Source organism: Gracilinanus agilis, chromosome 4 (genome assembly GCF_016433145.1).
Source record: "Gracilinanus agilis isolate LMUSP501 chromosome 4, AgileGrace, whole genome shotgun sequence".
NCBI classification, from domain to species: Eukaryota; Metazoa; Chordata; class Mammalia; order Didelphimorphia; family Didelphidae; genus Gracilinanus; species Gracilinanus agilis.
The window spans coordinates 435,099,817-435,123,553 of NC_058133.1; the positions used below are offsets into that span (position 1 = coordinate 435,099,817).

The 23,737-nt window shown below is 34.2% G+C and overlaps 1 protein-coding gene across 1 annotated transcript in view; it reads left to right on the top strand.

The window, feature by feature from the left end:
- The window catches only part of SMOC2 (SPARC related modular calcium binding 2), a 277,433-nt gene that overhangs the window by 116,779 nt on the left and 136,917 nt on the right, over positions 1-23,737 (top strand). Inside the window, 1 exon segment of the mRNA XM_044675484.1 lies at positions 22,632-22,679. Coding sequence (XP_044531419.1) covers positions 22,632-22,679 — 48 coding nt within the window.

Sequence of the window (23,737 nt, forward strand, 5' to 3'; positions counted from 1 at the left end):
AGTGGAAGACAATAAGTATCTGAATATGTATAAGGAAAATATATACAGGAAAAAAACCCACAATAATTTGGGGAAGAGGACTCATAGCTGTTGGGGAAGGACCAGGAAAAGTGACACGTAGAAAGTAGCTTTTGAACTGAGTGTTGAAAGAAACAAGGGATTCTAAGAGGAGGAGCTGAAGAAGAAATGCATTACTGGGAAAGATAGTCAGTCAACACTATCATGTGTTGTATGGATTTCAAGGAGAATTACAACTGAAAAAAGACTACAGTATTTGGCAAAAGGGAGATTATTTGTGACCTGGGAAGAATCTCAGAATCCCAGAATTGGTGAGTTGGGAAGAACCTCAGTAATTATCTAATGTTATTGCTGTTGTGCAGTTTTCCAGTCATGTCCCACACTTCCTGACCCCATGAACCATAGATAGCCATGAGGTTTTCTTGGCAAAGATACTGGATTGATTTGCTGTTTCCTTTTTCAGAGAATCTTTTTGTCATACAATCAGAGGGTAAAGTGACTTACCTAAGGTCAGGTGCGTAGAAGGATCTGAACTCAGATTTGAACTCAGATCTTTCTGACTCCAGACCTAGTGTTCTGAACCACTGAGCACAGCTGCTTCTCAGCAGTCATCTAATCCAATCTATATATGGGAAAAAAATCCCCATTATAACATGTATATATATATAACAACTGGTTTTTAAGGCTATTTTTGAAGTTCCTTAAAGAGCTGGGGAATCTAGTATCTCCAGAAGCAATCCCATCTACTTAAAAAAATTATCTTCTGTCATAGGATAAATCAACATGGTATTGGTTCCAAGACTGAATGGTGGTAAGGACTAGGCAATGAGAGTTAAGTGACTTGCCCAGGGACACAAAGCTAGTAAGTATTTGAGACCAGATTTGAATCCAGGACCTTTTGACTCTAGGTCTGGTTCTCTCAATCCACTGAGCCACCTAGCTGCTCCACTTTCTACTTTTAAAAAGTAATTAATTAGTTTGTTATATTTATGTTACTTACATACCAGTTAACTCTGTTTCCTTTTTCCCCCTCCCCTCATTAGAGAAGGCATCATTTAACAAAAAGATATATGTATACATATAAAATTAGATCTTGATTATTTCTGTTTCATCTGTTTTTTCTCCCGATGTGGGCACACATAAGACATTCTTCAAACAATATTTCTTACTTCTATATATAATGTTCTCTTGGTTCTGCTCATTTTACTCTTCATAATTTCATGTAGGTCTTCCCATGTTTTTTCCAAAATTAACCTATTTTTCATTTCTTATAACATAGTAGTAATGTTCCATCACAATCATATACCACAGCTTGTTTAGTCATTCCCCAATTAATAAGCATCCCATCAGTTTCCAATTCTCTGCTCAATCCATCCTGCTTTTGAAAAATTCTAATTTATAGGAAGTTTTTCCTTACATAAAATCTAAACTTACCTGTTAGAAACTAATATCGGTTATGTCCAGTTTCTGGCCCCCAGACATAGCAATTCATTTCTTGACTAATACCTCCAACTAGAGCTGCTCAGCATCCTCAAAGTCTGGACCTCGTCTCAATCCCCAGTCAAGGGAGACTTTGACTTTCAACATGGGCTCTGCTCAGTCTCACAGAATATCAGAATTGGAAGGCATTTGCCTGGTCTCTTTCTGATTGAAAATCTTCTGCACCTCATCCTTGGCCAGATATTTTCCAGCCTTCACTTGAAGACCTTCAGAGAGGGAGTGCCCATCTGCTCCTGAGACAGGCCACTCAACTTTTGTAAAACCCTAATTGTCTGAAAGTTTTTCCTTATATTATTCCTAAATCTACCTAATCTATTACTCTTAAAGAACCATTATTTCAGTTACTCTCAATTTTGACCACCAGAACCAATCAGAAAATTCTAATCTTTGTTCCACATGCCATCTTTCCCCCTGTTAGGTGAAGCACATCAGCTTTCTTCAATATTTTATCTCCACTGTATTAAACACTCCCCATTTCTTTGGCCCATCTTTATTTGCCACCATTTTGCTTATCCAGTTCTTTCCTGATTACAAGCAGAACAGAATACTGCACTTCAGAGGAGGCCTGGCCAAGATAGAATATGAGGGGAAACTGTGGGGTGAACCTAGATTTTTAATTCCCCTTCTTTCATGTATGTAACTTCCTTCCTGGAATGACGTTCTTTCCCTTTAAAAGATCAAAAGCAAACTAAGAGTTGATTTGTTCTATATTTATCTGCGATTTTTTATCATTTTTTATATTATAGAACCCTAGATTCAAAATTGGAATAGACCTCAAAGACAAATGAGTCCAATATCTTTCCCTACACTGTAAGTTTATGCTTCCTTCTTTTTCTTCTTCCCACAATAGTTAAAATTCAATTCCTTTCTCTTTTGGGACTAAGTTTAGGCCTTTTATCTTTATGACCCTATTTTTAAACAACTAACATTTTTGCTTATATGCCTCTCCCTCCTTTTGTAACTTAAAAAAATGCCCTTTTCCCTGTTCCTTTAATACCTGAATTCATCAGATATCTCTCAATTATTTCTTCAAATGCCTTGACCTTTGTCATTTAAATTATACAAGACTGCATTATCAGAGCAGTTTTTTCTTCAAGTATCTCCCATCTATCTCAGGCCTTTAAAGTCTCAAATCTTGGGATGCTAATACTTATCTTTTCTCTGAACTTTTTGATATCTACTTTCTTAGTTGGTCTGGCATTCCACTCCTTATCTGTAAGGAACTCTAAGACGAAATGGCTACTTTTTACTCAAGGTTTCTATTGTTTCATCTTCACTTAACATAGTAGATAGAGTGCTGGATTTGAACCCTATTTCTGTCATTAATTACTTGTGTGGTTTTTAGCCATATTATTTAACATCTCTGAGCCTCAGTATCCTTACCTGTAAAATTAGAGTTTATCTTTTGATCCTCAAATTATTACCTCCATTTTATGAATGAGAAAACTGACCCTGAGTTTGGTTAACTTTTGCCTAGGATCAGAAAACTAGTAAATCTCTAAGGCAGAATTTGAACTCAGAGCTTCCTGAATGCAAGCCTGCTACTGTGCCACCAGTGATTACTCAGGTCTTTAACTATGTCTCTGCTCCTATGATGGCTTTTGTTGTTTAGTCATAGAATATTTCTTTCTGTTGTATTTTTTGCTTTCTGAAAGACTGAATTGTTAACCAAAAACACAAAGTTTCATCAGTCTCTGGTTTTGCAGAAAGAAATCTTTACTCTAAGTTCATTTAATTGATATTGTCCATCACAATTCTTACCTTGATTCTGCCAAGTTTTGTAATCTATATCAAGAATCCAATTTCCATTCTTCTACCTGACCAGGTAGTCTGCAATATAAAGATATCACTTCTATTCCCCTCCTCTCTTTTTATTCTAACATGAATGCTCTCTACCATGCTTTCCTCCTTGGATCAATGGATTTCTGGGTAAGCAGTATACTTTTAGACATATAGCATTCCTCCACTGCCTTTTCATTTAATCTTTTTAGAAAAAGTTATAACATTTTCTGTTTCCTTATTTCAGTTATAATCTTTATCATAAATTTCAATGATACCTATTGTCATACTTATTTCCTTGAATTAAAATCTCATATTCATTTTGTTTGTTATTTATATTCCCTATTACTGGGTGGAAGAGTTATCAAACAGAAGCTAAATGATCAGCAATAGAAGTATATTTATATTTATTATATATAATATACATACTATATATTCATTAAACATAATTTATATTACATAATTATATGTAATTATATGTAAACATTTTATATGTGTGTCTGAGAGAGAGAATAAAAATATCAGACTACCCACAGTTCTCCATTTTTTATAGGGAGGAAGGCCCTGGATTTCTAAAAATAGGTAGGAGACAAGAAAAGGGGAAGTCCATTATCCATGAAAATGACAATCTAGTTGTTACCCTGACATAATTTTTGACTGGCTGGGCAGTGGTAATGACTTGAAGTTGGGAGACTTGAGTTTCAATTCCACCTTTACCTCTATCAATATTTGTGAAGTCACGTGAATAACTTTGTGTCTTTGGGGCTCATGTTCCCCAGCTTTAGAATGAGGGATTGGGATAGAGATTTAAAATCTTTTTCCAATCCTGTGATTTTAGGATCACTTCATAGTTTTGCCATATGGAGTAATGCATATTATTTTCCCTTTGAGCTAACAACTAAAAATATGTTTCAGTTCCTAAGAGGATAGGAATGACGCATTACCTAATGTGCTGTGGATACCTGATATTAAATGCTACGATCACAATTCTGATCTTTAATATGCTACTATTAAATAGAATGGGTCTCTTAAAATCAAATAAAACAAATAGATTTCTAAGCTAATATTTAGCTTCAGATAAAAACCATTGGGTAATCTTTCTTTAGACTTCCTTCAGCCTTTGATCATTGTTTGGAGGTCAAATTGTAAGAAAAAGAGTTAGAATGGTGCTTGAAGAAAATTAGTGAATGGAAATGTTGACACCAGTGGACAAACCTCCTTGATGCTGTGTAATTAGAAATCTTTAACTCTTGCGCTTCATCTCCCAGAATCCTTTTCCCTTCATCCACCTTGCATCCTCACATTTGGTAAATAAGTTGTGTGTAACTCTGCCCTCTTGCTCTCTTCTCTGGTGACCATGTTAGCTGTGTTAGCTCCCTCTGTACTCTAGCTTTTTATTTTCCTTTACTTCAAGTTTTTATTAATAAATCTTATTAAATATAATACTTGGAGATATTGTATATTAATGTTTATGCTTATAATGGCTTTCTTCTATGCTATAGAAAAGAGCAAACGATGAACTTGCTAAAAAACAGAAATAATATTCACTAGAGTGATAAAACACTTTGGGGGCTGATATTTTAAGTGGCTTGTCCAGGGTCATTTGAGCAGTACTTGTCAAAGGTAGGTATGCTATGAATTCAGTGCTTCCTCATTCTGAGGATGACTATCAATTTACTATACCTCAGATCTCTCATTTCACATTTGGATAATCATGAAATTGTTAGGAAGGTTTTTCTTACATTAAAACTAAATATTCCTTTTTGGTGGACTTGGAGCCAGGAAGCCCTGAGTTCAAATCTGGTCTTAGGCACTTGTTATCTGTTTGACCTTGGGAAAATCATTTAACCTGTACCTGTCTCTGTTTTCCCACCTGTTAAATGGGAATAATAATAGCATCTACCTCCCTGGGTTGTTGCAAAAGATAAAATAAGATAATATATATGTGTACATATATATATATAACTTTAGTTATTACTATTATTTTATTATTAATTATTATTACTTTTAGCCACTTGATTTTAATTTTGTCCTCTAGAAACAAGATGACTACATCTAATTCCTCTATCATATGACAATATTTCAAAGAATTGAAGAGAGTCATCAACTTTGTCCTCTCTCCAAGTCTTCTCTTCTCTGGGCTAAACTTCCCAATTTCTTCGAGCTATCCCAATGGGTTGGATTGAAATGCTTTGTGATCATATCTCCTTTGTGATCCTTTGTGATCATATCTAACTCACTCAATCTCTTAGAACCTGAGTTTTTCATCTATAAAATGGGAATAATAATACTTGTATTACCTGCCTTACATGGCTTGTATAAGGAATATGCTGTGTAAATTCCCAAGTAATCTATAAAAAGTGATTCTTGTTACTATAAAGCAGTAATTATCTAAACTATCTGTCACATATCACATCAATTGGGAAATGACGGGTTAATTTTGGAAAAACACGGAAAGACCTACTTGAAATTATGAAGAATGAAATGAGCAGGACTAAGAGAACATTACATAGAGCAATAGAATATTATTTGAAAGATGGCTTGTGTATGTCCACCTCTAAAGAAAGAACTGATAAATAGAAATAAGTAAGATATAGTTTTATATATAATACATATATCTTTTTGTCAAATGATGCCTTCTCTAATGGAAAGAGAGGAAGAGGGAGGTTGGGAGTTAATTGGATATTTAAATGAAACAACTAAATAAATGTTTTTAAAGAGTGATTTATTTTAATGAAGGTCATTGGAGCCCTTTGGCAATGAATACACACCACTATAAGAAATGTGAGAGCTGTTCTACAGTCCTAGAGTCAGAAGTTGATAGACTATAAAAATAATAAGGATTCGTTTTGGGCTTTTTTTTTGCAAGTGTGTAATAGTCTGTTGGAATAACCAAAGCATCCATGATGCTTTTTTTTTGTTTTTAAGAAATCAATTTGACCTTGACCTTTACTTTTCTTCCCTTTCTACCTCCTATCTTCAGGAAGGACAGACTCAAAGGTCTGCAAGGAGGGATGCTTAAAGAGCTTTTAGACATTCTTTTTGGGATCAAAGAGACATGTGTCAAGGGTTATCAGTGTATATTTTGTGGGTGTGCTGGGTCAATAAGCTGCCACTGCCTGCCTGCTGAAGCTCATTTATTGAAGCTTCTAATTGGTCCTTTCCTCAATTCTCCCTTTACTTTAGTTCCTTCTACACTCAGCTACCATAGTGACTTTTCTAAACTGTAGGTCTGACCACCACTTCTGCAAAACAGCAATTATTAAGCACTTTCTGTGTGTCAGCCATTGTGCTTTGTTCTGGGAATCAAGAAAAGGCAAAAAACCAAGAGTGTGGTTTCTGCTTTCTAAGAGCTTTTATTTTAATGAATGCTCAGTGAGCTCTGTTGTCTTTCTATTTCTGCCAGAAGGTGTGTATACGTATATATCTATATACATGTACATATGTGTGTATATAATACATGTGCACATGCACACAACACATTGCATGTATGTCACACATGTGTATACATGTGTGCATATCACATGTGTATGTATATGTGACATATATTCGCATTTTGTGATATTTATTGCTTCAATCATTTCAGTTGTGTCTGACTCTTCTTGAAGTTTTCTTGGCAATGTTCCTTCCCTAGCTCATATTTTATTGATGAGAAAACTGAAGCAAAAAGGGTTAAATGTCTAGGCTACGGTCACATAACCAGTGTCTTAAGCCACATGTGAATTCAGGAAGACTCACCTTCTTCATTTTAGGAATGACACTCTATCCAATGAGCCACTTAGCCACCTATTATATAGTAGATTGCATATTATATGTCACTTAAATACGTATTGTGTCTGTATGTATATAATGTGTGACTTTATACATATATAAAGCATATATATAAACTTACTGGAAGTAGAAATATACACACATATTTATACATATATACATATATATAATATAAATGTACACATGTATATAGCTATATATGACTCTGTGTATATATTAATACCTTTCATGGTGCATATACTTGTTTATATGTGTATATACATAGCTCTATATACATAAATGACATATGCATACATATATGCATATATAAATTTGTTTATTTACATGTGTATGTGTGTGTATGTGTGTGTGCGTAGGCACTGGAGATGAGGTAAAATCTTTCCTTACCCATTGAACAGCTGGATAATTGATCTGCTACCTCCACTGTCTTACCCATAAACTTCACCTGTCCAGATGGCTTGGCTTTCAAGGATTCTTAAGCCAAGAACATACACAGTCTCAAGTCATGGTAAAGTGTAGCCCTAACAGTTCCTTTCTCCACCCAATTGGAACCTTTTATCCTAGGAGAGGAATCAGTATTAGTATCTCTCCATTTGTACACAGTTGATTTATATTTCTTAATCATATTTCCAGTTGGATAATGGATTTAGAGCTAGAAGGGATTGTAGAGTCCCAGTTCCTCATTTTATGGATGATAAAGAACCCAAACCCCAGAGAGGTTAAGTCACTTGTCCAGGGACAAATAGATAATAGTAAATGATGTATTTGGGGGTATAAACCCAAGTTCTCTTCTGTCTTCAGATTCATTACTCTGCTAATACAAGAGATCTGTCTAGATTTAGGCAAAAATGGAGGGGAAAATAAGTTTTTGATAAAAGAAAGCCTCTTTTTTCCAAGGGAAGATAGATAGCCTGCCCTCTATTACTTGGGAATGGCTTCATCTTTTTAATCTCATCTCTCTTTTGTAACTATGTTCTGTGGCCAAGATCTTCTGGCCTAAAGACAAATTTTAGTTTAAGATATTGTAAACTGAACCTTTTTGGAACATTTCTTAATAGTTTATAATTTAAGGAATCTTATTGTTTAGCTCAGCAATAATAATGTTTTGAAGAAAATCTGAACATACTAATTCACAGAAAAAGGGAATAGAAACTCACTTTAGAAACCATAGCTAATCAAAGAGAATTTTAGTACTTTTTTAAAAAAAATTGTGCAAAAGACTTTATCAAACAATTTATAGGTAATACATTTCTTGTGCAAGGGGTTAAAAAAACCAAACTACTCCATAACTACTATTTCATTATGTCACAGAGGACCAAGTCCTTAAAATTTTTCTTTTCAAAGTATACATGAGAAGGCATCTGTTTTTTTTTTTTGTTGTTGTTGCTGCTTTTTTATATTTTATATCGTTTGAAATACTATAAGATCTTGAAAAATAATCCATAGTTGATTTTGGTTGTTGGTCATTTCAATTTCTGGTTGCTCTTAGCATTTCAGAATCAACATTTCAAAAACAGAGCTCACCATCTTTACCCTGAAATTATACCCTCATCCCAATGTACCTATTTCTGTTGAGGGCACCACCATCTTTCTAGTTACCCAGTTGTCATCCTTAATGTCACTCTCAACTCTTCACTCTCATTGACACTACATATCTAATCAGTTTCCAAATCGTATCATTTCCTTCTCTATCATATCTTCAGCATATGTCCAGATCTCCCTTCTCTCTCTCTAATACAATCACTCATCACCTCTTACCCAGATGATTGCAGAGGCTTACTCACTTTTCTCCTTGCCTCAAGTATCCCTTTGGTTCAATTTTTTCCCATCCAGCTGCCTAAAATAGGTGTCTGATGTCAACCAATCTGCTCAATTAACTCCATTGGCTCCCTATTACCTCCAGAATCAATATAGCTCTTTGTTTCTTCACTACTTGCCCCTTTCCAGTCTTTTAATATTATACATATCATTAATGTATATAATTTAAATATGCTATATGTCACACTGTGCCAGTATATGTATATGTGTGCATATGTACATATGTGTATATTGCATGTGTGCATATGTTTATAAAATAAATATAACACGTGAAGGTGGCCTTTTTCTCCTATTAAAGCAAAGTGCTTATCTTTGTGAATTGTTCTAATTATTTCCATCTTCAAATAGGCTTTATTAAACTTTGTTTTGAACTTTATTTGGGACTTTTTACAATTGAAACCATTACCAGTTTATGAGTATAATAAAAAAATGCTTGAGTATTCCTCTCCTATACTTCTGTCTACAAATATTCTATTTTCTGTACTATTTAATTCAAACTATTAAAAAGAAAAATGGCCTCAATTTAGAACTACCATTTTTACAAATAAGAAAGCTGTAAGAGACAGAGTGATTTATCAAGACCCCTGAGTCAGTAGTGGGCTTGAAATTGGAGATCTAAATGCTCCTTCTCAGTACTTCATTTTACCTATTTGATGGTCACATCTCTGGCAGCTTCAACTATTTGAATATAGTAAAGAGCCAGAAATAATAACTGTTTCTATTTCTATAACCCTTTAAGACTTTATAAAATGCTTTGTCACAGCACTTTGAGATAGGTAGTACAAGCTTATTATGACTATCATTTTGCAGATAAAAAATTGAGGCTGAGAATTAAGTGAGGGTCACAGATCTAGCAAATAGCAGATCTGGGATTCCAAGTAAAATCTCCTAATTTCAAGAACGATTATCTTTCAACATCACTGTAATGCCTTATGGAAATAAACAAAAGGAATTTTGAGAAAGAAAACTGCAAAGTATGCAACAAAGCTCCTTGACTTTTATACATAGTGCAGTTCCTTATGTCCACACAGTCTCTTGATAATAATTTTAGACATAATTGTAACACATTCCAATTTACTTGATTTCCAGACCATTAAAGAGTAAAGGCAGCAAAGAAGAAGGAGAAGAAAAGTTGTAAAATATAACTAGGCACAATAGTTGCTCTTAGAAATAGTTAGTTAATGCAGTGGACAGCTAGGTGGCTCAGTGAATAAAGCATTGGTCCTAAAGTTAGGAAGATCTGAATTCAAATCCAATTAGAGACATTTACTAGCTATGTGATTCTGGGCATTTCTCTTAACTCTGTTTGCCTTAGTTTTCTCATTTGAAAAATGAGCTAGAAATGGAAATGGCAAAGCACTCCAGTATCTTTTCCAGGAAATGTGTCCCAATGGGGTCACAAAGAGTCAGACACAACTGAAAAACAAGTGAATGACAAAATACAGGAATTGACCATTGGACTTTCTGCAAAGAGACTATGAAAAGCAGATAGAAGAACTCAAACAAAAATAATAATCGTTGGCACATATTTAGTATTTGAGGCTCTCAAAGCATTTTAAAGACATTATCTCACTTGATAATCATCTGGCCCATTTGGCTAAGACCAAAATACCCAGATGTTTTATTAATGCGAGAGGACAGAAATCAATTCAAATATGTATTAATTAACTGTGCTAGTTGTAGGATGATAAAAAGTCTAGGTAATATGTCTTTCTTTTATAAATCTTGTAGTCTAGTAGGAAAGCTGGACATAGAGAAATATAAAAAGCATTATTATTATTATTATTATTATTATTATTATTATTAAGAACAATAATATCTATCATTCATATAGTGCTTTCTGTGTGCCCAGCACCATGATATTTACAACATTGTCTCACCTGACAATCCTGGGAAATAGGTGCTATTATTATCCCCATTTTACAGATGAGGGACCTGAGGCAAACAGAGATTAAATGACTTGCGCGGGTTCACACAGCTAGCATGGGTCTGAGGCTGGATTGAAACTCAAATCTTCCAGTGTCCAGCTCTCTTTCCATCAAAGAAGTGAAAATGAAGTGCTATGTGGAGTTCATGCAGAAAATGGGGAGTTAATGAAGACTTTTTTGCAGAAGGAAGAATTGGATCTTGACTTTAAAAGCCGATTAGGCAAAAGAGGGGAGGAATTACCTTTTAGTAAAAAATCTGGGACTCCTCAAGTACAGAGGATGGAAGGAAGTAGATACAGCTGAAAAGGTAGTATGGTATGAGATTATGAAGGACCTTAAATTTCATTTAATTTAATTCATTTAATTTAATTCATCAATAGATATGGTCTTTATTTGGAAAACCAGAAGGTGCACCTAAAGGATTTTGAACTTAGTTATGTGGCCAGAGCTTTCTATAAGGTATTTAATAGTAGGTAGAGCACTCGACTTGGAATTAGGAAAGCCTGAATTCAAATTTGATCTCTGCTGCTTACTAGCTATGGAACTTGGATTCTGCCTTAGTTTCCTCAACTGTCAAATGTAAAAATCAGTAGCACCTACCTCCCAGGGTCGTTTCAAGGATCGAATTAGATAATATTTGTGGAGTGTTAGTGCCTGATGCATAGTAGAAATTTAATAAATGCTTATTTCTTCCTTCGTATAAGGAAAATTCTTTTGGTAGCAATATGAAGTACAGGTTAGAGAAGGATAGAGTAGAGGTTGAAAGACCAATTGGGCAGTTATAGTATTCCAGGAAAGCAGTTGTATGGAACTGTACCCAGGTGATGGCAGTGGAAGCAGAGATATTAATAAAGGACATGCAATGGGATTTGGACATAAATGTTTAATACTCGAGAAAGAAAGGTAAGAATTAATGATAAGAGCAGATTGACATCATAACAATAATGATTGACATCATAACATAATGATTGACATCATAACAATAATTCTAATATAATAACCTTGAATTAAATAAATATCATCAGTTATAACAATTATTGATTTACTAATTAAAGCAGTTGTTCACATTCATAGCAATAACTAACAATAAAATTAAGTTTTAGTATGCCCCATTTAAGATGATAAAGAAGTATATTACTTATTTTACAAAACAAAATAAAAATAGAAATGTCAATTGCTTGAGAATATCAACTGCTTTATTTCTGCTTTTGTATCCCAGAAGAGTGGTTACACATAGTAGGGACCTAATAAAGATTTACCAAATCTTTCAACTGAATTGATGTCTGTGAAAAATTATTGAAATTAAGTAATAGCTTTTGTGCTGGAATAGCTCAGTTTACTTTAAAAAAAATTAAGTGTTTCAAATACCTTATTCCTTAATGATGCTAGATAATAAAGAAACAATAGGGTGCCTTTGAAGGCTTTAAGCAGAGGAGTAATATACATCTGCTTCCTTTTCCTACATTTTAACACTTATTTCTTGTGAACAAAAGTTTTCGATCTGTAGTTATAAGGAATTTTTAAAATGAGTATATGAGTGGCCCAGAGGATAGAAAACCAGGCTTAGGTATGAGAGATCTTGAATTCAAATCTGTCCTCATACATACCTACTAGCTGTGTGATCCTAGACAAGTCACTTGCCCTCATTTGCCTAGTCCTTACCTCTCGTCTGTCTTGGAACCAATATATAATACCAATTCTAAGATGGAAAAAATGAATATATGTAAAATACGATTTGGTTACCTTCCTTTCTTCCTTTCATTTAGTATACCCTATTTAAGTACATAAGGAAGTATATCAGCAAATTTAGTATTTATTGAATTGAACTGAAATCTTGCTGATGGTACATAAAAAAATTAAATTAATTAATAAGTATTCATTAGGAGCCTGCTATGTGACAGACACTGTGCTTGGTATTAAGAATAGAGAAATCAAAGTGAAAAAGTGCCTCCCCTTTTAATGAGGGAGGCAATTTGCAGGTAGGTCAGCATCTACACAATATAAATACATAAATCCAAGGCAATTGTGGGGGAGGGCCATTAGGAAATCATTAGCATCCTTTAGGCATGAACCACCCTATTAATTTTTTTAATGTTTATGGGCATTAATCACTTAGCTAATTTAGCTCATGGGAAAGATCCAATAAATTTAATTTTTACTCTAGATTGGAGCGAAGTAGAAAAGAGCAGTGTCTTCTTGAGTTGCTGAAGATCACACAGATTTATGAGGAACAAGCAGTAGTCTTTTGGGTGGTATAATAAAGAGTAGCTGAAGCTTTCAAATGAAATTATTGCATCATTAGAATATACTGTGCCTGCTTCAGGGCAGTATTAAAGACACTAGTAGCTTGGAATTGGAAAATATTTCTCTCCTCTGGTGAATAATCACCAAACTATCTCCTTGTGGTGACTGCACTGTGTACTGCAGGTAAAAAAAAAAAAGTCTTTATTTAGATTAGACAGCGATAGAGCTGACTGTCCTTTTAAGGAAGGGAGGTGGTGGTGTACTGCAGAGTATGCTGTTATAGTAGCACAAAGGCACTGAACTGTGCATAGCTTTAAATGACCCATTGAAATGTCAAAGACAAAGGGAAAGGATCCATATGTACAAAAATGTTTATAGTTATACCTTCTTGTTATAGAAAAGAAAAACAAACTTCAGAGATGCTCATTATTTGGAGAGCAGTCAAAGGAACAACAATAATAATGATAACTAGCATTTATATAGCTCTTATCTTTCTAAATATCTCACTTTTCCCACACAATAACCTGGGAAGGTAGGTGATGTTATCATTTCCATTTTATAATAAGTAAATTGAGGAAGAGGTTAAGTGATTTTCCCAAGATCACATAGCTATTAAATGACTAAGGTCATATTTGAACTCGTCTTCCTGACTCCAGGCCCCATGCTTTATTTATCATGCTACCCCCCACCCCCGCCTAACAATTATAATTTGTAAATTCAATGGAATATAATTGCAGTGTAAGAAAGAGAAAAATAATGAATTTAGAGAAACCTAGGAAGACTTGTATCAAATGATGAAGAATTAAGGAGGCATAACCAGGCTGGCAAATTATATTACTACAAAGATATAAAGGGAACTATTTTTTGAAATATTTAAGAATTTTGATCAATTGCATTGACCAGTCATGGATTCAGAAAATGAAAGATGAAGCAAAATCCATCTAGCAAAATGAGACACATTTTCAGAAATTGTCAATGCGTAGATTGTTTTTTCCGTGAGCATTCTTGGGAAGTCAGTTGATAGTGATAATGATTCAAAAAAAGAAAAAGAAAAACATCAATGAAACATTTAAAAATACATAGAAGAGAGCAGAAGTTCAGAAAATAACAAAGATGAATGGAATAATTTTGTACTTTATGTTAAATTGAATACAAATTTAAAACCAAATTAGCATAATTCTCATTTTGATATACAATCTTCCTTTTCTGTTCTTTTCATATTCAAATGTTTTTCTTATTATTTGTTGTTCCTTGTATCTTTCATATATATGTATATGTGAAGAAAGGTTCTCAATCTAAAGATTTTGTTTGAATTTTGGATTTGGCATTTAGGTGTATGTCCATGAGCAAGTCACGTGATGTCTCTTAGTTGTCATATTTAAAAGTTAGGTTTTAATTAAATTCTAATTTGATGAAATTAATTAATTTTAATTAAATTACCTCTCATAGTTGTTGGACAGAATGAATGTTTGACAGAATCTAGGAGTGCTTTGAAATACATATTATTTCTCTGTACTCTTTTTTTTTTTTAATTTTAAATTTAAAAAAATTTTTAAACCCTTACCTTCTGTCTTGGAGTCAATTTATTGACTCCAAGGCAGAAGAGTGGTAAGGGTAGGCAATGGGGGTCAAGTGACTTGCCCAGGGTCACACAGCTGGGAAGTGTCTGAGGCCAGATCTGAACCTAAGACCTCCCATCTCTAGGCCTGGCTCTCAATCCACTGAGCTACCCAGCTGCCCCCTTTGTACTCTTTGATTAATGATTATTAGTACGTTATATTTAAAAGAGAGTTTTCTTACTGAAACCAATTTACCTTCACCTAAGAAAAGTATCCTATGGCTCTCCTCTCCATGGAATCTTACGATATTAGAACTCATAGAAACATTAGATGTTTTCTGGTCCATTTCCAATTCCTATATTTTACAGTTAGAGGAACTGAAACTCAAAGATCAAAAAGCTAATTCATGGCACAACTAGATCTAGAACCTAATTCTCCTGACTCCCAGTATACTACTCTTTCTATAATTCCTCAAGTGACTCTTCTGGTGAGTTCTGGACAAGAATGGCAGAGGCTAAATTGATATTTCTAATTCCTTGTTCCAGAGGTCTTGAGACCTCTTACTTTCTAGCCTGTGGTTCTCTTCTCATGTGTCTTCTTTTTAGTAGGGATTGTATCCTTATTCATTGGCTTCAAAGGTGAACTGGAACTTTTGGACTATGTATATATCATTGCCACTTTTCATAAAACTTATGAGTTCAATTGTGTAACAATTTGATTTATCCAGCAAGATGGAAGAAGTAACTACATCAACTTTGTCCAGTAATCTTAAATAGAAAGATGAGCTCATTAACAGCTATTTTAATTCAGTTCAATTCAAGTAATATTCTTAAAGCTCCTACTACGTATCAGGTGCTGAGTACTCAGAGACAAAAGAAAACAAATTTCAGCCATCTAGGAGTTTATGTTTCTACCTGGAAGTGATGGAAGGGAGGGGTAAAGAATATAATATTTACTGTGATACTCCCATGTAACTGGAAATGTCACCAATATGACTATTCCCTCCCAAGATGTTTTGTAGATGACAGTCGATCCATCCTTGCCCTTTCTATATCCTTGGTCTTCCATAAGTTCTGTCCAAGGAGTTAAGAGGTATTCATTCATCAATACAGTAGTTTTCCTCTGGCTCTCGACACATTAAGGAAAGAAGGAGTCAAGTTGGCTATCAATAACTTATCCTTTGCTCTTGTTATATGAGTGGTCCATGTCTATGATAATATACTTTCTATGGTTTTCCTAGGCAATTCCTTTTTTATAATATGGAGAGGTCTGCTCATACCCAGATAATTAAATATAAGACAAGTTGAAGAGGAAGAAAATACTAACAACTAAGGGAACAGAAGAGGCTTCTTATGGAAAGTTTCATCTAAGTCGTGATAGTTTAGAATACCTGTTTTCAGGTTACTACTCTTAACTATGGTGTTTATAAAAACGAAAAAAAAAAATGGTTCAGTGAACATGGTAAGTATGTAGCCCTCCAGGGCCTGTGGGTATATTTTGCCAAAGAAAAGCCATCTGGCATTATAAATCTGTCCCAGAGACTTAAGAATTCCAGAGATGGATAAATCACCACAGACTGGCTTGTTTAACTTTGCGCTGATGGACCGATCAATCCAGCATGTTAAACAAGTGCTTAGCTGCAAAGATCTGAGCTCATTAAATGCACTCACTTCTCCTTTAACAGTCAATATCACAGATCTTTCTTTTCTTATTTATTTTTAAAGTGCATTTAGAGCTTGTGAAACAGGCTTTTTTTAGACCACCAACTCATTTAACATAATACTGTGTACTGCATGGGGGTTGGCTTTGGCACCAACTTGCAACTACTAAACATGGCTTGATTTGAAACAATTATTCTTAGAAATGAGAGACTTAATAGCTCATTATTCTTCCCTTAAACTGTAGCATTTTCCCTCCTGTTGTATGTTTTGCGGTTTCCCTCACAAGTAATACATACCCTAATTGCTGAAAAGACCACTCTCTTAAAAAATTAAGATTTAAATTGGATGAGGTCTCACAGAATCTGAGAGACTGAAGGAAGTAGAATTATTTATCTTTAGGAAAAGAAATATGAGTGGGGTTTTATGAATTGTCTTTATTGTAAAAATAATGATCTGGCCCTATTTCAATCAATATTTCAACCAATCTATGGGCATGTAAATAAGTTCACCAGTTTATGAAATCTTCCTTGTTCTACTCCACATTCACTAGTGTCTTATCTCTTTCTTTACCACAATGTTTAGAATCTTTTCCTGCTTTTGATTCTTGACCGCAATAAACATACTACAATGTTGTCCCATAAATGCAAATTTCTCTGAAAATATAGAAAGACAAGAAAAAATAGTATTAAATTGCTTTTCACTCCTGGGCACATTTTAGTTTGCACGCTTGAATTGTCCTGCTGAGAATAAGGTTAAGCTGTTTTCCATCTTCTCTGAAGAGAGACTAAGCGAAAACGAGCTTTCATTGGAAAGTGGCCCAAAGTCATTGGAATTGACTATATGACCTCTCATGTGATCTTTCATCTCTTTGATAACATAAATTACATATTGAGCATCTTAATTGCCTACTTATTTAGGGAGACTCTGAGATCTTCTTTTCTAGAATTAAAAAATAGGCTATTACATTTTTAAAAAATATGAAATGATTAAAGTGATCATGGTAATGAACAGATAATCCTGATCTGTTTGCTTATGCTTTTTGGGTGTATGGGAAAAGAGGGCAGGGTTGAATCTTAACTCTGCCGTTACTATCCTATATGACAAAGGGCAAATCTCTTAATTTCTTGCTGCCTCAGTTTCCTCATTGTTAAAATCCAGGGTTTGGACTTGATTAACTCTAAAGTCTCTTCCAATTTCATTGAAAAAATGTCCTTTTTTTTTTTTTACTTTGGATTCATGATGAAATAAACTCTTCCAATTTTTCATTCTCCTGCTGAACAAAAACTGAATAGTTGTCTGTCCTTTCACTTAGCTCTAATTTCTTTGGTTTTTTGATTCTATTTATAGTGAGAACATTAATATAAATGTTATTTACCTTTTTTAGAAGTTGACACATTCAGTGATAGTTAAAAGTCACTCTAAGAAAATTGGCATTTAAAGTAATATTTATGTATGGTCTGTTATATGATCCATAACACCCTTTGTCCTATTTTACCACTCTGCTACCATCATTACATGATACCATTATGACATGCAGTTAAACAAATTAGTCCATTTATTTTAAGCAGACACTACAGATAAAAAAATGACCAAGAATACAATAGAAAATGACAGAAAACTTTGTTCTTGGGAAATGTTGTAGCATATTTAATAATCCCCAAAAGCTAGCTAGTAAACACCAATATGGTGATACTATATGGCTATGAATCACAGAACACCACAAAATCATTAGAATAACAATTGCAGGTGATTGAAAAAAAACAAAAATTCATGGAGGGCTTAAATGGCCTACAGCACTAATGATGATTCATCTCCAAGAAATGGCATAGAGGATGTTGCCAAAAAGAAATGCATGATTAGAAAATTAGTTGGATTGGTCACATAGCGAGAATAAGGGATCATAAATGAATACTCACAGATATCCAAGGAATAACAAGACACACAAGAGGAAGAGGAGCTGCCATTCCATGGGTGAATCTATGGAAGATTTAGGAAAATATATGAAGACCTGTAGGATGATCTCTGATCTGTACTAGTGGAAGAAGTGCCATTATTAACGAATTCTCAGATCAATAAAATCATTAAGTCAGGACTGCCTAAAATGAGAAAGCTAGACCAATAGGCTATTGAAAGTTTTATATTTATTTAATAATTATATTGGTTATCTTTGATAAAAGAACTATAGCTGGGAGGTAGGGGTAGATAATACCAAAAGCCTTGAATTCTGATATACTCTCTTATCTAATTTTTTTCAAAAATGGAGAAAATAATTTTCTTTCACCTGACTTGGTTTTACAGTTGAATTTAGGAAATGTTTGTGCACAGTCTTATGGGTATTATTGTAATAATTATTCAGACCACTTATGTTGTTTTTCAATGTGTGTAAATATGTCTTGGGCAATTATATTCAGAAATATTAATAAAGTACTTATTATTTATTTCAGCTGGTGTGGTTATAAGAAATGGAAAATGCCACTTGGGTCATGGCAGGAAGTCATAATTTGAAATGATGGAAATAAACTGATGACTAAATAATTTAAGTAGTTAAAAAATAAGTCTGGATTTCTTAAGAAATGATATATCTGGTAGAAACAAAAAATAATTTTATGTAAACTTTAGGAGAAGACCACACACTGAGAATATCAGTTGTATATTTCCTGGGGAAAATACAGATGTTTAAACCGATGTTTTGACTTGGAGATTCAGAGAAAGTAAAGGTTAGGAAAGCTAAGTGGTTAGTGTTAGTCAACATCTAAATATTGATATAATACTGGGCAAACCATGAAAAATCATATTAAAATTTTCCCTTGACAAAACAACACAAATAACTTTTTATAGGTTGTAGTCATCTATGTATTGTTGTCTCAACCTAATAATCTTGGTAGAAGAAAATAACTAGTTTCTACCTTAAAGTTGTATAACCATTCTATAACATTATCTTGTAATTCATTTAAGATACATTAGGAAGAACAGTTTATTTACATAAAGGAAAGTTACAGAGTGATAGCTTTGCTTTAGTAGTGTCTTCAAATTGTTTCATGTTATTCTTTTGGCAGATTTCTCTTCAGTCTTAATGTTAAGGTAATAAATAGAGATGATTATAAAAGCAAAACAGTAACAGTGGCCATCAGACATAAGCAGAAACCCTAGGGCACTGTGGGCAAACCTTTTAGAGATTGTGTACCCAAACTGCACCCTCAAGCCCCCACATTACCCCAGACAGGGGAGGGAGGAAGTGCTTGCATTGGGTTGCTGGGCAGAGGGCTGGGGCATGTGAAAAATGTGCTCTGGTGCTGTGGAGAGGGAGACCAGAGCAGTCCCCTCCAGCAGGTAAAGACACTTGTGCCATGAGTTTGCCAACACAGCTTTAGAGCATCCTGAAGAGAAAGCAACAATGCATGACCCAGACTTTTATCCCACTCTGCTACTCCCTGGAATGTGTCAGAATTTTTACTCTTCTTTTTTCTAATGCAATTTGGTTAGCCTCTACTTTAGTCCCACATCTCTCTTCTCTTCAGCTCTGATGGTTGGAAAGGTGTATGTCTCTGATACTACTCCAGTAGTACCCTGCACTTGGGTGAAGGAATTACCTAGTTTTTAAGCCAAATGGGTTGGGGAGGGATCACAACCATAACTATCTTTCTAAAATCCTTCATGTTATCCTCTATTATAGAGAATGACTTATTTACATAAGAAGTGACAAACTTTTAGATAACAGCAGTAACCCCAATAAGCATTCCTGAAATTATAAGGCCTACAATTTTTGTAAAGACATAACTTTAACAAAATAACATCTTTTTAAAAAATTGCTTTCATTATATCTACATTTTTCAATATATCTTCTTCTCTCTCCCACTAAAGCAGCAACACCTTATAACAAAATATAGCACTCTGTTGGGCTTACTTCTGCAACCTACCTCGCAATTGGAGTTTAGGTCTCCAGAAGAAATGGATGCTATTATTCTCATAGTTCTAGGTGTAACCCTGTGGGTGGTTCGCCTATTATCTTTGTCGTTTATGATCTCCTATTTGTATACTTCACCTTAACAATTAGCCAGTAAGTCAATTAACTTTTTTACAAAAGTCATTTACTCAAATAGTAACAGTAGTTATTAAACATTTCCTCCAAAATCTAGAGGAGACTTTCCCACAGAGACACATAAAGTGTGTGGGAAGAACAGTATACACAAACATAAATCACAGATTTAATTAGGCATACATGTAGGGAAGGGCTTACCCACACTTTCTTTTTCTGGAAGATCCTCATGAAGTTAGTTATGGAGTGTGATGGATGAATGACTTTTGTAACGGATGAGTTATTTACCTGGCCTTGATCCCCTCAAGGCTCAGCATCTCAGCTGGTTGGATCAACATGCCTTAGTCAAATTGATCAGATTTATAGCTGACTTCTTACCTGTCTTATTTGCTGCTGGCCTGGCTAGGGCAGGTTACTCTACATCTGGGCAAGTGATATTGGACTGGTTTGAGTAGGTTCTCTTCCATTAGGCACCTCCTGCCAGATTTAGCCCTGTTTTCTTAACTAGGCATAGCATTTCAGTTGGAGAGTTCTATTTTCTAGACTCCTTAGACTTTTCCTTAAATGGGCAGCAGCAAGCCTTTAGCCTTGGCTTGGCTGGTTTTTATGGTGCTTTTTTATTTTTTCAGCTGGAGTGTGAATGCTCTTATCAGAAAAAGCAATGAGCCTTAATTTAAGATTGAAAAAATGTCATTTCCCTTTGACTTTCTTAAGAGTTCTAAGCAAGAGGTGAGAGGTGTGGCCTTTTCTGTTCAAAGATTCTTCATAGTTCAGAGGTGTTCAGTCTGATTGTACTTCCCAGACTCCTATTGGGTTATATGTGGATGAGTGGCTGAACCCTAAAGTAGGAGGGATCTGTGCCCCAGGGCAAATTTGTGGTCTCAATGGCCTTCCCAGATGTCATTGAACTATTAAAAACTAATGTCCTTTGCAGAATGTTGAATGTTTTCTTTGCATCTAAAAGTCCTTCCCTTTGATATTTCAGTGAGTGATTTGGTATCCTCTGACCTTTAGTTTTGCTAAGTTTCAACAAGGATATTTTTAAAAATAGGAAACTAAAAATCAGTTCAGCTTAATTTACCAAAATATAGAAATAGACTGATATATGCAGGGTTCCACACCCAGTTACCCAACTCTACAAAGAAATGGAGATGTCTTCTCATCTCCCTTCTTGGGGGGTCGTTTGGTCATAATTTTGTAGCATTCTGTTTCAATGATTTTGTTTTTATAACACACTTTTAAAGAAGAAATATTTAGAAGTTTCAAATATTAATCACTTTAAAACTTTGGTGTTCTTCCAGGCAAAACCCAGTTCAAATGGGGTGTTTAGAAAGATTCTTTAGAATTCTGTTCTTTTCTTTGAAATGGAACCTAGTAAATTATATTTTTATAACAAAATATCTCACATCTATAAAATGCTTTATGATTACGAGGTGTTTGTATTTTTGTATTTTTATTTTCACAACAATTTTTGCAGCATTATTACAAATATTTTTCTTCCATTTTTGTTGTTGATCAGTTATTTTTCAGTAGTGCCCAATTCTTTTTTTACCTCATTTGAGGTTTTCTTGGTAGAGATAGCGAAGTATTTTGCCATTTCCTTTTCTGGCTCATTTTGCAATAGATGAAACTGAGACAAACAGTATTAATTGACTTGCCCACGAATGCACAGCTAAAATTTGAGGCCATATATGAATTCAGGAAGAATTCTTCCTGACTCAAGGTCTGGCTCTCTATGTACTAAGTCACATAGCAGCTCCCATTCAGTTTTGACAGATGAGAAACTTGGATTCAAAGAGCTTAAAAAATTTCCCAAAGATCACAAAGGAAATCCATGTCAGAATCAGGATTTGAATTAAAATCTTTTGACTCTTCGCCTATCCTATGTTCCTTCTTTTATAATACATGTCCTATCATGACTCCATAATAAGACCAAAGAGAATATGCTGTGTTACTGGAATTTCTTGTTATCTCCAGATGACAAAAGGGACAAAAAGAGATACTGATCTTTTTTCTTTGTCATCCTTTGTTATCACTTTTACTAAAAATCACTGTTATTAAGGTTTTGAATGTAGAAAGGAAAAAATATGAATTTCTCTACTATTCTCTTGGGATGTTAACAAAAAACTATGTAAGTATATTTAAAAAAAGCTATGGATCTTTAAGACAAATGTTTGGGTAGAAAATGTAAAAAAGTGGCAAAAGATTAAAAATCAGTAAATAACTGAGACAGGAATTCATAAACATGGCCTAAGAACTGCAAGTTACCAAACTGATTCTAAAATACCTTTTTCTCTCATTTTTTTTGTTTTTTTAGGTTCTATTACTGAAAAGTTGCCTCAACGAGAAGGCACAGGGAAAACAGGTAAATGTCTTCAAATGATGTTGGAAATATCCTATATGTACTAATATCCTGAGTTTTTTAGACATTTATTAGAGGATACAGGCTAAAAGTAATTTTTAAAAATACATTAAACAAAAGTTAAATGCAGTTTTTGTTGATTAAAAAAACGACAACCTCTACATATCACCTTATGTTTGTGGTGATTTGCTCAGTGGCCTATTGTGTAAAGCTGACTATAAAAAACAAAAACACTTTTCAACAAATATATTAAAAAGGGGCTATTTTAAGAGATCACTTTGATGAATGAATTTGGGTTTTCTAGATCATTATTTATTTTGGGGTACCCACAACTTCCAAGCAGGATCTTATTCTTGGTGATTTTACAATCTTCTTGAATTACCATAATAAGTTATATCTTAGTAAATGTTAACTGCTATCATACTATGCTCTCAACTATCTTAGTCCTGGCTTCCTTTTTTTCTCCCTCTTTTCCTCTGTACTTTTCCATTCTCTGTAGTTTTGGCCCTCTCTTGTCTTCTCTCGATCTTCCACATTCTTCACTTATTTTTGTTATAATTATTGAAGGGAAATGAGAAATAATAAGGCTTTAATATAGAGAACAATCACATCTCACAATACAAAAACAACATACAATATCCCTAAACCCAAATAAATTCCAAGAAACAGTTTGCAAGGCAATGAGCTTTAGTTTAATAAATAAAATCAAAGAAGTGGCTGCATTACAAGCATCAACTTAAAATAAGTAACTTTCTTTCACTAGGAGAATGGAAGGTAACAAGTATTTATTAATTGCCTATTAAGTGCCAGGACCTGTGTGCCAAGTACTTTACAAATATCTCATTTTATTCTCATAACAATCCTGGGAGTTAGGTGTTATTATGATCCTTGTTTTACAGTTGAAGAAACTGAGGCTACAGAAATTAAATATCTGCCCATGGTCACATATTTAGCATGTATCCAAGGCCAGATTTAAACTCAGTTCTTCCTGATTCCAAGTCCCTTTTTATCACCTAGATGCTCCTGTTAACCTTGAAAAACACAGAACTACTAAAGTAGTC